The sequence below is a fragment of the Echinops telfairi genome, unplaced genomic scaffold (genome assembly GCF_000313985.2).
Source record: "Echinops telfairi isolate 266 unplaced genomic scaffold, ASM31398v2 ScPeMD7_443;HRSCAF=831, whole genome shotgun sequence".
NCBI lineage: Eukaryota > Metazoa > Chordata > Mammalia > Afrosoricida > Tenrecidae > Echinops > Echinops telfairi.
Genome location: NW_022104341.1, coordinates 64,494,987 through 64,512,037, shown reverse-complemented (window position 1 = coordinate 64,512,037; position 17,051 = coordinate 64,494,987). Strand labels below are relative to the sequence as shown.

General features: G+C 40.8%; 1 protein-coding gene across 6 annotated transcripts in view; it reads left to right on the top strand.

Moving 5' to 3' along the window:
- The window catches only part of NFIA (nuclear factor I A), a 693,058-nt gene that overhangs the window by 603,933 nt on the left and 72,074 nt on the right, over positions 1–17,051 (top strand). For 3 of the 6 annotated variants that reach the window (XM_045292066.1, XM_045292064.1, XM_045292065.1), the window contains exons 7-8: positions 4,363–4,491; positions 7,119–7,172. In XM_045292066.1, coding sequence (XP_045148001.1) covers positions 4,363–4,491; positions 7,119–7,172 — 183 coding nt within the window. The remainder of the gene's footprint in view (positions 1–4,362; positions 4,492–7,118; positions 7,173–17,051) is intronic. The other 3 variants (XM_045292063.1, XM_030886133.2, XM_045292062.1) reach the window with 1 other exon arrangement.

The following is a 17,051-nucleotide window of genomic DNA, read 5'->3' as shown; positions in this document are numbered from 1 at the left end:
AAAGGGCATTTATAGAGGTCTAGATAAAGACATGTACATATGCAAATATATTTATATGAGGATGGGGAAATAGATCTATGAGCCTACATATATAGGTTTAGCATTAAGGTAGCAGAAGGATGTTGGGCCTCCACTCAAGTACTCCCTCAACACAAGAATACTCTCTTCTATTAAATTGGCATTCTATGATGCTCACCTTCCCGACACAACCCCTCTTGTTACTTTTGGAGACAGAAAAAAAAAAGAAGAAGAACTCTGTCCTGGGGTCAATTCCAACTCATGGTGACTCTAGGACAGGGTAGAACTGCTCCTGTGGGTTTCTGAGGCTGTAACTCTTAACAGGAATATAATGCTTTATCTTTCTCTCACAGAGTGGGCTGGTGGTTTAGAACTGCTGACCTTGTGGTTAATAGCCCAACGTGTAACTACTATGCCACCGGGTCTCCTCTTTGAAACATCAAGTTATAATACAAAGCCACCTAAACCAAATCTTGATTTGTTATAGGAGACCCTGAAAATTATTTTCTTTAAGCTTTTTTTTTTCTATTTTTTTAATGGTATTTCTTGAAAAACTGATGGGGACATAGACATTTAATAAAGTGTTTAGGATCCTTGGCAATAACCACTTATTAATCCCTTCCTTAATAAGATAGCTTGCCATTTTCTCTGGGCTAGGGGAAAACTTCATAACCAGGAGTAGGCTAGGGAATACAGCTAAGAACTTCTGGGGTTTTAGAGTGTAATTAGTGCACAGGAGGCGTATTTTGCTTACACCTTTCTAGTCTTATATGAGGGAGCTTCAAGGAGCTTGTGAAAAAAAAGTATTAAACATTGTGGAATTTTTCCACAAACTTTTTGAAGCCCCCTCTTATTTGAAGACCATATATATATATATATATATATATATATATATATATACACACACATATATATAATTTATAACAAATGACTGTAAACTTATTAACTGAAAACAATACATGTTTATCATCTCCCTGTGTGTGTGAGTTGGGAGCCTGTGCATGCCTTAACTGGTCTTCTGCTCAGGTCTCATGAGGATGCAGTCAAAAGTCACTAGACTACACTCTCTACTGGAGTGGAATCAGGGCCTCTGCCAAGCTCATGCGATTATTGACAGGATTCATTGCCTTGTGGCCTTAGGACTAAGGTAGCTAGATGTTTAGTGCATGCTTTCTTGGGCGCTTGGGGTCATTCTCGGTTCTTAGAGGCCCCTATAATGCCTTGTGGTACTCTTAAAACAGAGCATTTTACTTCTTCAAAACTGGTCCAAAACCCTTTCTGACTTCTTCTTTTTTAAAAAATCATTTTATTGGGGCTCATACAATTCATCACAATACAAAGATCAATTGTGTAACCTTTCTGACTTCTTAACCCTCTTTTATTGATTGTTTTTTGTTTTTGATTTCTTTAAACTTTTTATTGTGATTTGGGTGAAAGCTTACAGAGCGATTGATTTTCTGTTCAACAGTTCACATTAATTTGGTTTCCTGGAATAAGTTGCAGTGCCCAAAGGGTAACAGCACTCTTCCTTCTTCCTCTCTGAGTTGCCTGTTCCCATGCCTCCTTTCCCATTCCTTCCTGACTGCTGAACTTTATCCCTGGGCAAATGCTGCTGCTTTGCATCTCAAGGAGTGCTTACCTCCCTTGTGTTCCTCTTCACCTTATAGGACTGTCTATTGTTTGGCTGAAAGTTGAGCCAAGGAGGGGGTAAGTTTCATTCCAGTCTTGAAGTGTGACTAGGGGACCCTCTTTTAAAGGCTCACCTAATCAGATCCAGGCCTACTCAGGATAGTATTTATTTTGCTTAATTAAAAGCTATTTGATTAAGCATTATCTTAGGGTTCTCTTGGAAAAAAAAAAAAAAGAACTAGTTCTATACATACAAACGTGTGTGTGTGTGTGTGTGTGTGTGTGTGTGTATACCTCTTACACTGATTACCACCATTTTTTTTAATGGCAATCAGAAAGACAAAATGTCCCATTGAAACAAATGATTGTGCTATATTCTGGTAGTATAGAATTTATTTTGTAAAATTCTGTGTTTTTCCATATCAAACTTTAGAGTAGTATTTGCTTATTGCTCCAGGATAAAGGTAGCATTTTATCTGTGAAAGATTACTTTTTCTGTCATATGATGCTTCTGAATAAAAATTGTGGAAGTTCAAGTTTTGTGTCAGTAGGAAAAATCCAATCAGTCATTAATCTGTACAGTAATTATATCAACAGTTGTGCATGGATAATTATAAAAAACAAATTAAGGAGTTTATTTTTAAAGTAATTTACAGTAACAATTTGATTTTAAAAATAAAAGCCAAGATTAATGTTCTCTCATCTTAATATAAAGCAGTTTACCAGCATTTGAAATTTTATCTGGCCAAATCTTGAAAACACAGAGTAACTTTGAGATTCATGGTAACTGTGGGGTTCATAGTCCTTGGCCGTGATACATTTAGAAGAGTATATGTAGTTTGGCTTGTTCTTCTTGTTTCCGGGCAGCATTTCTTTCTTTGTTCCCCCTTTCAAAGAGGATTTGGATTTTACTGTTTTGAACCCAGATATACCAACTTTATGTTTTGACACTTGTACTTGATTCTAAATTTGACTTGTTAATTCCCTTTAATAAGGATAAATGGTAGCTTTAAAACCTGTCAATATTTCTGCAGTGTTTAGAAGTTTTACCAAGACATGATGACTTTTCCATCAACATAAGCATTTGCTTTCTTTGTAAGCTTAATTCAAACGCTGGATTTCATCGTCAAATACAGCGATTCCATTGTCTGGAGTAGGGGGAATTGCCACCTTAAAAGTTTTGATGTTTTCCATTTCTATATTATTTCTGATTCATGACACATAATTTAGGCATTTGGCTGAATTTAAATCAGTGGCTTGGTTGCCAGTCTAAAAATTTGTTTGCACATAACATTTTTTAATTAATTTTTAAAAGTGTTTTATTGTTGGTTGCTTTTGATTTCTTTAATTTTATTATTTGAAATCTCTTCTCTAATGTAATAGAAGAATGATATCATAAGTTAGGTGTGATTATCTTAGTCAAACTTGATACAGACATACTTCCTCCACTGCAAATGTCACTGACAATGAATGTTGCTTCAAAAACTCAACCTAACTGGTAGAACCTTGAGATGGTGTGATTCTGATAACTAACTTATCGACCAAACAAATGTAGTCAAATCACTTGACATCAGTGAATTTTTCTTTTCATTTAAATTACATAAATATTGATCCAGGATGGATCGGATCCAGAGTGGACAAATTATTGTGAAATCCCATACACTTCTTATTCTACTTATGTTTGACTATGAAAATTATGCTTATCAATTTGCAATCTGTTCCTTTCTTGGGGTAAAAACCTCAAGGTTTTCCGGGTCCAAGAGCTGATTGGAGAAGTCAGAGATAAAGTTGAGATCTGTACAAGTAGTTTAAATGTCTTCAGGGACCACTTGTTGTATTCTAGCCCCTGTGTTAGATATCCTGCAAAAAGGATAGAGGAGGGCAGGCCAGCCATGGTTTCTTATTGTGTCAGAGACCCTATAGTCACCCCTCAGGGTCATGGCATAGAACTTATTTAGAAAATCTGTGATCGCAAATAATAAGGGCATGTGATTTGTCAACCCAGCTAGCTATATCTGAGCAGATCTATACCACTACAGCCCTTAACACAGCCATCCACTGCTCAATAGCAGTAGCATGCATATATATACTTGTTTTTCCAATTCACCTCTGGTTATGGGCAGAATACAACACAGGGACAACATATGGACAAGTTACAGAATATAACATATGGACATGTTAAATGAGATTTAGTTCTTTTGACATCAGTGCCAACCAATTTCGTGCTGCAAAATTAAGCAAATTAACCAAAACCTGCATTATACACCTATAGAAAATATTAAAGGAGCACAAATCTACCCTATGATATGAAGAATGGAGTAATTTCCTTTATTGTTGTATCCAAATTTTAATTTTTTTAATTGCCACCCTGCCAAATTGATAGATATCTCCGGGTTATAAGTGTCAGCATGGTGACTGAGAACATGACCAGTCTAGTAATTATGACTGACTAGTATTGAAAATGTAGAGAAAATTCTTAGCAGCTGAGATAGGAGGGTGTGATTTTATGTGAGGTGTTTGTGTATCTTCTGCAGCTGCTTTTTGGAGGGTCTTAGAGGTCATGGGCATAGAGCACAGCTTTCCAGACACTGAAAACATTGAATTCTAAATAATGGTCTGGTTCTTCTCTCCTTTTTTCTTCTCTCATTACACGTGCTCTTTTAGACCCATTTTTTCTTTCATTTAAACTGCTTACCAACCAATTCTTCTCATCAGGAATGCCATCTCCAACCACACTGAAGAAGTCAGAGAAGTCTGGTTTCAGCAGCCCCTCCCCTTCGCAGACCTCCTCCCTGGGAACGGCCTTCACCCAGCATCACCGACCTGTCATTACAGGACCCAGAGGTGAGTTACTACATAGGGCCCTCCCCTCTGCTTAAGTATGTAATGGTCTTGGGACCAGCAAAATGAAAGACGCGGAAGGAAGAACCCCCACCAGATACTCCCGAAGACAGTGAGTGTTCCAAGTTCTTATCTGTTGGGCAGTCTTGGACTACTCAGGAGCCCAGGAAATGGTGTCTCTACCTTTGAAATGGAAGTTGCTACCTTTCACTGTTGCTGCACTCAACTGCTCACCAAAAGGTTGGTGGTTTGAGTCTAGCAAGAACTGCCTTGGAAGAGAGAAAACTCACCCACTGAGAACCCTTATGGAGCACAGGTCGACTCTGACACACATGGGATGACTTGACCATAAGCAACTAGTAATAGATTTGGCATCAAGTCCTTGATTTTCTCTTACTAGAAAAGGGGCTGAGCCTGTTTCTATGCCAGTGGGATTTCTTTTGGGGGAGTGGGGAGATGTGGAAGGTATTTGGATTGGACCCAAATCAAATCTGCTCCACAATTTATGCTGTGTTTGTGTGTGAGTATATTTCCATATGGTTAGTTACCTGTTTTCAAGTAATCCCCGTGTTTCAGCCCCTCCTCGCTGCTGACTCTCTTTCCCTGAAAGCTGATTTCACTCTCTGGCATTGTATGTTGAGGCCATTTGCATCAGGGTGTTGACGAGCGGTCTTCCTTCGCCCCTTTTGAAGTGGTAGATAGTTTGTCTGGTTCTCATTGCAATGTTTTCATGATTTTTGTCTCGTGTGCTTTTAAGTTTATTATTAAAATGTGTCCGCAAGAAATGTGATTTGTATTTTACATTAAAGACAAGCTTTAAACCTCAAGAGAATGTCAGCAAATCACTTAACTTGATCTTATTACAAGATGAAAATATTTATTAGTTTGTTTATTAAACTCCCACAGGAGTATGAGTAATTGTAACCACATTTGCTTTCTTCCATCAAATTTTCGTTTAGGTGAGTCTGTGATCTACCAGCTGGTATCATAAAGCATCCTAGAGAGCTATAGTCTCTTGTCTACTTTGACTTACATCTGGGGAAACTGATATTTCTTTCATTAATCTCAATGTTAGCCCCACAAATCTGACTCCTTTTAATGAATACTCCGTGTGCATTTTGCGAAAGTCTGGCAGTTGTGAGAACTGCCCAGTATATAGGTAGAAGAATCGCATTTAAAAAAAGAAAGGATTTAACTCATGTGCAAAACAGTGACTGCACCTGCAATTAAGGAAACTTACTTGCTTCATCTCTGCTAAAACTCTGGCAAGATTTCACATTAATTCACTTTGTGTACCTGGTACAATCAGAGAAGCCAACAGTGTATTACTATTTACTTGAAAATGTGCGTCTGATTGGATTGTACAATCCCAGAATAATGCAATTTAAGTTGGGAGAACATCGTAATATGATACTCATGGTCAGCATTCATTGAGTATCTAAACTGTAATGGAGAATCAGAGATATACAATCCTTTTACTCGGAAATTTTAAAGTCCCAAGAAGGTAGAGCATGGGTGACTTCTCTTTGTATGGTTACATTAACATATTCCACTCGCTAAACGGATTGTAAAGGAAAGAAAAATTCTGTAGGAACTCAGCATGTGGAGATCAGTGTAAGTTCCTTCATTAAGTAAACAAAAGTTTACTGTCAGTCTATATGAGAACCCCTGGTTAATGGAATTGACTGCTAACTGTGAGGCTGGATGTTCAAATCCACATATAGATGCCTTGAAAGAAAGGCCCTAGGAATCTACTTCCAAACATCAGTCATTGAAAAAGCCTACGAAGCATAGTTCTACTCTGACATCCGTGGGGCCACCGTGAGTTGGAACCGACTTAGTGGCAACTGCTCACATAGTCTTTCTATAAACCATGGATATTCAGAGTCTCATGTCCCATAGAGCCTGCAATCTGGTGCAGGAGAGCAAGCTCTCTAGTCCTCTCAGAAGACAATGTCAAATGTGCTATGACTGATAACCTTGTATCATAAAGAGTTTACAAAATGCAGATAATGCTAAAGCCTTAAAGACGTAAAAGATGCATAGAAGAATGCAGAGCATTCCAAGTAAAAGAGAAATGCTCGTGTGGCAAGAGAGTAAGCACTGGAAAGAGCCATCTGGTAGCAGTTAGAAGAACTAGGTGAGCTGCCCTTTTGCCTTTCACTTACCTTCCAGGTTTTCAGTCGTGTCACTAGTAAAATGTGGATAATGTTGATGGGTGGATCTTTCCTCAGGGCCCGATATTCTTGTACAGATACAAAAACAAAACAGTAGAGGGGAGACTCCTTGAGCAGCATAAGCAATGTGCATCTATTATAATTGACTTGATAAATATTAAGACTACCTACTATGAGTCTTTCCTTGCAACAGCAGTTCTAACAATCACTATACCAATTCTAACACTAGATCTTGGGCACCGTGACAGGGAACTTCTTCATGCCAGAAAACTAAGCGTGTTTGCTAAAATAAATCACACAGGTGGAACCAGGATGGATTGCCTAAGCCCATAGCACAGTGAAGTTTGACTTATTGTTCATGTAAGTTTTTATAAATAAAGCTGTTTATGAGGAAAAGAGAAAATTCTACCTAGTTTAAATTAAGGAATACCAAAGATTCTTTGTTTTCACCAGAATTCAAGATGGCTCCCAGCATCCTCGGTTCTCCTTTCTGGAAAGTCTACTCAGGTACCCTTTCTTACTGCACCCCACCCTTCTTAGTGGTCTGGGGAAGGGAATTTGCATCTCTGAGATGAAACTCGGCAGTAGCATCTTCGTGGGAAGAATCATAGAAACAGGCTTATATAAGACTTGTGTTTCCCCCACCCCCGGCTAAGGCTCCTTTAAGAGGTGTGCATTCACCCTCTCATTGTTCAAGAATATTTACTCCTTTATTATTATTATTATTCTTTAAGCTGTTTGAAAAGCTAATGCTTGAAATCACTTCACATCTAGAATGAACACGTGGCGTGGAGGAATCTGAGGAGGGAGTGTCTACATAAGAGCATCGGGGGCTAATAAATGTGCGCTGGGAACACAGTGGAGTACTCCCCCTCTGGTGCTTTTGTTACATGTATAGAGTTGCCACAACCTGAAAGAGTAAATCACTAGAGAAGTCAGACTGACAGTCAAACTTTAAAGGAACCTTGGAGGAGGGAAGAGTGGGCCCTGTCGCCAGATTCCCTGGGTGAGAGGTTAAGATGGAGAGAGCGGTGTACTGCACGTAGGATCACATGGTATATTTAGTTCTCATCAGAACCTCTGCTGCCTGCCCTAAAACTCCTCATAGGAGTGCCTTGACTTAACCACCACCCACTAGGAAGCATTAAGTGTGGGAACTACCTCCGTGCTGCCCTAGACCGAAGGTGATACAGCAGAGCCAGTTCACCTCACTGAGGAAGTAACGCCTCCTTTTTTTTTTTTTTTTTAACCATGAACAAAAGTCATATTTGTGAATTTGGTGGCCATTTCAATAAAAGAAAACTCTTGTTGAATGTTGCCTCTTGAAAAGACAGTGTATATAGTTAAGCACACAATCACTCATCTGTCGCTTTGCTGTACTATGAGGGAAGCTGTGCCATCTGTATTTCAAATACCTGCAGGGTCACCCGGGGTGGACAGGTTTCAGGGAAGCTTCCAGTGTTCCAGCAGGAGAATATTGCCTGATGCCGTGCCAGAAGACGAGCCGCTCAGGTTGGAAGGCTCAAAACATGCCTGGGCAAGAGCCGCCTTCCCAAAGTGCAGGTGCGGATGAAGTAAAGCTTCCAGGACCTTCATTTCCTGATATGGCAGGACTCAAAATGAGAAGAAATCATGTCAGCCTTCCATCCATAATAATTGCAACATGGAATGTATGAAACTAGGAAAATTGGAAATTGTTAAAAATAAAATAGAAAGCTTGAAGATCAATATCCTAGACTTTAGTGAGCTGAAATCAACTGGTATGGGCATTGTGAATTAGACAAACATAAAATCTATGCTGGGAGTGATGAACTGAAGAGGAACCATAGCACATTCATTTCAGGATCTATCCTGAAGGTACAGTGCTACCAGTGATAGGACAATATCCAACCTCCTACAAGAAAGCCCTTATCACAAACTACTGACAACATTGATAAAAGGCAAATCCCAGAACACTCATGTACCCATGCAGAACCTATGCTTCCACAAGAGAGACTTTCAAACAGAACACGGGTCTACTGAAACCAAAACACCTCACTGCCATCAAATTGATTCTGACCTATTGTACTGCAGCGTATAAAATCAGGACACAAGAGTTTCAGCATTTTTATGTTTTTACCATACTTATCCAACCTGTATGTTGAGCAAATGATCTGAGAAACTGGACCCACGGGAGAAGATAGCCACTTTAGGTTTGCAGGCAGGCTCATTAACCACCTGTGATGTGTAGATGACGCCTACAGGATTACTGAAAGCACGGAGGACTCACGCGCTTACTGATGAAGACCAAAGGCCGCAGCCTTCAGAATGGATTACAATTCAGTGTAAAGAGAACCAAAATCCTCGTCATTGGACCAATTGACACATGCTATATGATGAAAAAATTGAACTTGTCAAGGTTTTCGTTTTACTTGGATCCGCAATCTTCCCTCATGGAAGCAGAAATCAAGAAACAAGATCACTTATTGCATGGGTCAAATCTGCACAGGACCCACTCAAAGTGTTAAAAAGCAACGATATCATTTTGAGGACTACAGTTTGCCTGCTCCAAGCCGTGGTATTTTCAGTCATCTCATATGCATGTGACAATGTTGTCCCATGGACTACCAGAACAAACCAATTTGGGGGGAAAGAAATGTCGACAGAATACACCTTAGAAGTGAGGAGACAGAGACCGTGTCTTGTACTTTCCACATGTGGTCTGGAGGGTATAGTGCCCGAAGAAAGACAACATGTTTGGTGTAGTAGTGGATCAGCAAAAAAGAAGAAGGCATTCAGTGTGATGGGTTGGCATGGTGACTGAAACCATGGGCATAAGAACAAGTGCGAGGATGGCGCAGCACTGGGCAGTGTTCCATTCCACTGCACATAACAACAAATGTCTCAGCGAGGGAAGGTTCTCTAACTTACACCTGTGGTAGCTGCACTGTACTTCCCACAGTGGGGTGGTATGTTTCAAATACAGATGGAATGAACATAAAGTACTCAGAATACACATGAATATATACAAAATATGCACATCCCTGCCTCCACACTGAAGTCCTTTCAATGCTTCAGAAGAGTCGATGATATATGTATGTCTTGTGCGGTATTTTCCCTTTCTAAACAATGTGTAAGATGCAATGTCCAACCATGGCCTATTATCCAAAGATATATTCTGCAAGATTATCTAAGCAAAGTTTTGATATGAGTAGCTGTGGCTTCTCTCACCTGTGTACATCATAAAGGTAGGGAAGTGTTGTTTCTTAAAAACTAATCTTCCCTCTGATCTTGGCTTTATCTGTGGCTGTGAGCATCACTGAACCCTGTGGCCTCAGTGTGACCATCGGTATCCTGGGGTCATGCTTTGCCACTTGTTTCTCTAGGGGGCACGACTAGGTAAAGGGGTTAAACTACTTTGGAGTTTGGGGGGGAGGGGCAGGGAGGAAGGAAATTAAATTTCAGTGACGGTGTTGCCACGTACTTTAGACTTAATTATTGAGCTTTGACAGACTTTGTTTTACCAGTGTTTAAAATGTCAGCGATAGTGTGAAGAATTTAATCATTGTCATTTATGTTATTCATAGAATTGAGATAAAGGAGGGGGGAAATCCCTTGGGTTTTCCTTTCATCCTTGGGAGAGTTGTAAGTTTGCCTGATAAACTACGGAATTTAACTTCTTTGGAAATTTGGAGTCATCAGAAGTAATATTTTATAGTTTCTTGGGATTATGAGACTTCTTGAAATTTATGTCTCTGCTTTAGCTATCCTCAAAAACAACAAAATAAAGGATGATATTTCCATTATTTAGATGTTTTTCAATAAGTAAAGTACCACTCTGCATTTCAGGGTTTTAAGTTGGAAGAAGACAGAGATTAAAAGTAAATGACAGAAAAAAAAAAAAAGTAAATTACAGATAAGCACTTATTGAACCTCATTTATGATCATATGATTTCCTGGCTTAATTTTCTGGCCCCTAGGCCTGGTAGTGCTGTTGGGTAAGCAGCGCTGGATTGCTAACCACAAGGTTGGTAGTTATCAGCTGCTCCCTGGGATATTAGTTTTAAGAAATTAGTTATGCAGTTGTCTGCTCAGTAAAGATGTACAGTGTCAGAAACCCTCTATAGCAGCGGTTCTCAACCTGTGGGTTTCAACCCCTTTGGGGGGGTCAAACAACCCTTTCACAGGGGTCGCCTGATTCAGAACAGCAGCAAAATTACAGTGGTGAAGTAGCAATGAAAATAATTTTATGGCTGGGCATCACTACACATGAGGAACTATATTAAAGAGTCATGGCATTAGGAAGCTTGAGAACCACTGCACTATAGGATCACTAGGAATCTGAATTGGCTGATGATAGTGGGTTGGGTTGGATTTTAGTCTTGATCCAGTAATGATATGGATCAAGTAACAGAAAATATACCTAAACAGGGATAGGAAAATGAGGAGTTGCTGTATAAAAAAAAGTATATGGTCCAGGACCCGTGTAACTCCATAATGCTGTCAAGGACCCAGAGTCCTTCTCTTAGCCCTGCTTAGTGGGTCCTGTTGGTCTTCATGCTGTGGCCTCCTGGCCTTCCCATAGCCAGTCCATTCTGGTCTGACATCTGCATACCATGCAAGAATAAGGGAAGGGCAATGGCAGAAGTACCTGCCAGCTCATTTTACTACTTTTTATGGAATCTTAACCAGCAGGGTCAGAGCTATGTCACAGGATCACTTCTAGTTACAAGGGAGCTGGGGTGGGTGGTGTGGATGTGGGGGGCGAATCTAGATTTCTAGCTAAACATATTGTCACTTTGTAAAAGCAGGATTTTTTAAATAGGTAAATAAATGTGGGCGTGAGGGGTCGGGGGGATATGGGACCAGGCTACAATTTAGCACCCAGTAGTGTTCTCCACATGACCCCTATAGTCTTATAGATGAGAAATCGACCCAGAGCCTCGAGTCAGCTACCCTGTAGACCATGTCAGTGGTTTCTACCTCCCACCCCCAAACTGGGAGAAATACGTTACATTAATTTAAACAATTAGTTTGTTTCCACATTTTTTATTAGTCAAAGATAGAGCATAGCCCTTTACATATCTCAGTGAGCATGACACAAGTAGTGCTATCACATGGAGGGTTTGTTGTTGTTGTTGTTGTTGTTGTTAATAACAGCTGTAAACTAATCACTTGACCCTTCTCATTAGCCCAGGAATCCTTGCTGCTGTTAAGTGTGTAGGGTTCGTGTCAGGTTCAAATCTCTTCAAAACACATTTTTTTAAGGTCAGTTTGGCTTTTTTTTCTTCCAATATTAACATTAACTTACAGACTTCCATTACACTTGGGAGACCCATCAATTCTTCCACCCCACACACAAAGACACACACATACTTATCAAGGTGGCTCCCAGTTACTGAATAGAGTGGGCATAGGTGCATGGATTCTGTCCTCAGAGGGCCTCCCTCTGGGCGGGCGAGCAGTTGCATAGCTGAGACAGGCAGACCATCGCCCGCCAGGGACAAGGGGAGGGCATCTTACCAAAGAACAGCGGTCACTCTCGGCACTTTGCAAACCTCAAGAAGCATAACAACCTCTGCTCTCAAGTCACAGCGACCGCTTCATGCTGTGTGGGGGCTCCATACTGAGCACTTGAGACAGAAAAGTGTGAGCAGGAGGCTAAAACCCAGCTTCTCTATGAATCCAGAGGGAGTTTAGGAGCAAAATTGCCCTGATTCTGAAACTATACAGTTACATAAGTCAAAGCTTTATTACTGAGTTGTCCACGAATCATATCAGTTTCTGTGTGGAGAAGTAGTGGAAGCTTATATGCTCTATAAACCTCTCTTTAAGTCCATGAGCCTCAGACTCAAACCAGGGACGCTGCTCTTGGTGATGAAACAGCCAAGGGTCTGAAGTCAACAACATCTCCCAGGTTGGCCAAGAAAAATATACCGCAGAGAATAATGAGATTTAAGATTACCTTCCAGGAAGTTGAGGTCACCAGAAAAGGTTGGAGTAGATTCATAATATGCTCGGACAATAAGAAAGGAATAGGGAAAGGGAGATAAAATATGAAAACAGTACGTATCAGTAGATGGCAGGACTCATTAGGGCAGGGAACTACATCTTGGCTGAATCCCTCAGCCTAGTGCCTGGCAGATGGAAAGCATTCAAAACAAAATTTTGGGATAAATGAATGGATGCATGGTTCTGATCAAAGACAGAAAGTTAGAGAATAATAGGGTCTTCTGCCCGTCTCCCAGGTGTAATGCAAATATTGACGTGCACAAGGAATAGGTATCCAGTGGCACTTAGCAAGGTGTCAGCTACATATGTATAAGCACTCAGTATACCGATACCGGTATACTGATTTTAATTCAGAGCTGCTACCTTAACAGGCATTAAGGGGAATGCTGCACTCAGAATGACTTGGTTCCCCTTTTATCGGATACAGCTGTGGGATTTTAAAAGTTGTCTGCATGAACTGAGGACCCCGGAGCAGAAATGTTCACTTATGCCGAACCACAACCATAAAGATGGCACCTCTCCTGGCACAGGCCCCCAGTGGTCGGCTTGCTCAGTGACCTTGCATCGCGTGCCCACAAATTAGAAGCTCTTCACCTCATTGCAGAGCATGCTGATGCCCCTGTCAGGGCAATGGAATCCCCTCTGTCTCTCAGAGTTTTAGTGCGATTGAATCATCTCAGGAAAATGAGAAGCAGTTAAGTACCTGTTGCTAACAAGGCGCTGAAATAATCTGCCAACAGATGCAAAGTGTTTGTTTATTTTTGGAGTATGCCATTTGAGAAAGCATTATATTGTCTTTCTACAATAAGAATTGCCAGCGTTGGTTTTCAAATGTAGGCATCAGAGACCTAACGAGTAGCACCATCTGAAAACAAGCGTCAGCCTTGTAAAGAGAATCTGGAGGACTTGTGAACACAGGTCAAGGTTAACTCCAGTGCCAGTGCCAAGCCTAATGGGAAACGCTGTCGGAGGGATTTGAAGTAACTGGATAGTAAAAAAGGAAAAGCAGCTTTTTAGCAAAAGCCCTTTAAGTTCCCGGTCCAGGAAATTATTAAATTCATTAGCCAGATACTTACAACCAGCTATTACTGCCCAGTCAAAGGAAACAACAGTGCCAGCAAATGTTTTAAAACTACAACTAAACAAAAGTCAGGAAGCGTGTAATTAAAACTGTACCTTTATTGTATTGTAAAGAGTTTCACTGTGACATGGAAAATATTTAAAGGAGAAGGCTGTTTAGCTAATTTGTCTGCAAGTGAACTGCTCAACGGAGAAGTATCCTAAATTAACTGTAAGGCCACCCACTGAGCCAACCTCATAAAGGGCCGTGGCTGCTCAGCTTGGTTTTGTGTAACTGTTCAATAATTACTAGATAAATGCATAACTAAAAGCTCTATTACACTAATAATTTGTACTGAGATAGATGTGTGGGACCCCCTGCTGGGTTAATTTGTCATCCCTGCAGCAAACTTCTAAAGAGAGCTCTTCTGCAGAAGCAATGCTTTAATACTAATTGGTTGGTCCAGAGAGGACAAGTTAGAGCAGGAAGATCACTTGGCTCCCTAATCTCTTAAAGAGGCAAAATGCCCCCAGGGTGAGTCACACCAAAGACAAGAATGGGGTGCTTAACCAAGTGGGCCTAGATTTACACTCATCTTGATAAAAGAAGCTACACTGTCTTAAAATCAATCTTCTCTCTCTTTCCACACCCACACCCACCCACCCATCCACCCACCCACCTCTTAGTCTCACATGTGTATGCACAGTGAAGGCAGTGGTCCTGAGTGAGCTTGCTTAGAAATTCCTTCATTGATAAGATTTCCATATATGACTTGTATAATGAAATAAGGCTCTACAGTTCTTTTTGTCCAGTCTAGCTTAATCTAATGTTAATGCTATGTTTGGATCCATTATTTATTTCTCTTTTTCCCTAGTGGAATTAAATTTTTTTCAAGATTGAACTTATATCTTCTCTTTATGTGAAAGCTTTTCCTCTCTCTCTCTCTCTCTCTCTCTCTGTCACACACACACACACACACACACACACACACACGCACATGCGCGCTGCTTTCAATACAAAAACGCACATTTAAGCTTCCGTGCAGGGTTTTCAACCTCCTCTATTGACAGAACCATAAATCATGCTAAACTTAAGTGAATTACTGCAGCATGGAACTGTAGCTTTAACAATGTTTATGTAGCATCAGCTTATCATCCACGTAGGAAAGGCAGTGAACACAGACTTGGAATGGGAATGTATGGTCCCATTGATGTGGTTGCATTATCACTGAGAGTGAGCCATTCCATAGCTGTATCCTTTGTAATATTGAAAACACTGTATTTAATCATATACGTGGAGGGAATGTTTGTTTTCTTTAATGTGTAGTTCCATAGTAGATTTACCATTGTCACTTGCCATCTCTTTGTATTAAATAGAGGTTGCTTTTTATTGTCCCCCAAAGAATTCCATTTTCTTGGGCGCAGTCCCCTTGTAAACACAATCTGAATTGCCAGCGCTTCTTACACTAATAAGGGGCCTCTGAACAAAGGATCTGAGAGAAAGGAAACCATTTGACTTCTGAGAAATTATTCAGATGAAGTAGCAGAGGACAGTGAGCAGGACCTGGTCTTTGGAGTCATCCAGAATAGAATCCAAATCCTGACCAACCACTCTGGCTCTGTGACAGCTTCCACAAGCCACCTATCCTTTCCCAGCCTCAGCCTTCCCATCAAAGAAATGCCTGAAAGAGTTAATGAGAAGAGAAAGTAAACTGACATACATGTAACTCTCCAATCAGTGCCAACCATCTCTCAGGTCCACCCGAGCTCTTTGTCATTGTGTTCTCTTTTTGTATGTGGTTCTCTTGAAAAGACCCTCACCTCCTTGGCTCCTCTCTCTCCATCTTGAGTTCTCTCTTAGTTCCTGCTGTGTGAGCAGGAGGCATGTGTGCCTGGAAGAGGTGGTGTGCTCCTGGGGAACTGAGTGTGCATGGTCACTCAAACCCTTCCTCTTGTGAGGGTTCACAAAACAGAGAACACCCACCCCCCTCCCGGCCTGAATAAATAACTCTTATTTCATGACGGATTACCCCTTAGTCATGGACATGGCAGAAGCTCATTGAGACTTGCTTTCATTTGGGCATGGCTAGTTCTAAAGGGATAACTAGATTGGCAAATGATTGGTCTGAAAATGGAAAGACTAGACCTATTTGAGATTACTAATTCACAAGCTCTACAAATATTCTTAACTTTCACTTTTACATTTGCCTTCCTGAAATGAATTCTTCTAGAAGGTAGAAATCTAAATTTGTCTAGACTATTAGAATAGCTTTATATTAAACTTAATCCAACAAGCTGGTATTAGGCATGTATGATCAATCTACCACGTATGCGGGTCCAGTGAGTAAGCCAGACGTGAGTCCTGCCCTTACAATCCAGCAGAAAAGGCAGCCATAAAACAGTAATGATTGCTATTATAAGTTTCATGTAAAGGGGATCAAAGGGATTGAGGGATAATAGCTAAGAATTTAAAATATTTATGAGGATTTAAGTTTGTGTTATTTTGTATGGGTTCCTCCCCGGGATGCACAAATGGTTAATGCACTCAGCTCTTGTGAAAATTGAAGAGTGGGGTCCACCCAGAGGCTCCTCGAAGGAAAGCCCAGTGACCTACCAAACAGCTCGCCATTGGCAGCCCTGCGGCTCAGCTCTACTCTGACACACAAAGGTTTTCAAGGCGTGGGAATTGCCTCGGGGCAACTTGGGTTTCTTCCATTGTCACACAATATGACTTTAGAAAGCCTTGGTGTCCTTCTCCAGTCTCTCTAGAGGTCTTCCAGGACTCCCAAATCCCCAGCTATCAAAGGGGAACTGCTGAATTGATGCAGCCTCAATAATGAATAGGAGATATGCTAATAAGGGCTCCTGCATTTAAAAGAAACCCAATCAAACCGGTTAACCATCACCACCACCCCCACCCCCCACCCCCAATAAATAAATAAATAAAGATTCGTGTTAAGTAAAACAACTGGAGGTCTCTGGTTTCAGATAACGTTAGATCCAGGATATTAGGTAATACCTTCAAAAGTATGTACCTCTATCTCTCAGTTCTACATGCGAGTTCCTTCCCTTGGGGCACACCTGGTGTAAGCAGTTCCAGGCCTAATTCCTATCAGTTTGGCAATCCTCAAAGAAAATAGGTGGCTCTTTAACAACAGCTCTAGCAAAGGTCCCTACTCCTAGATGCAAAGGGTTCTGATTGACCTGGTTTAGGTCATGTGCTCAACTTCAAATCAATCCTTGCTTTTAGAAAGAGAATAGAGCAAGGGTTCTCAGACTTTTTAAACAGGGGGCCAGTTCACTGTCCCTCAGACCCGTTGGAGGGCCAGACTATAG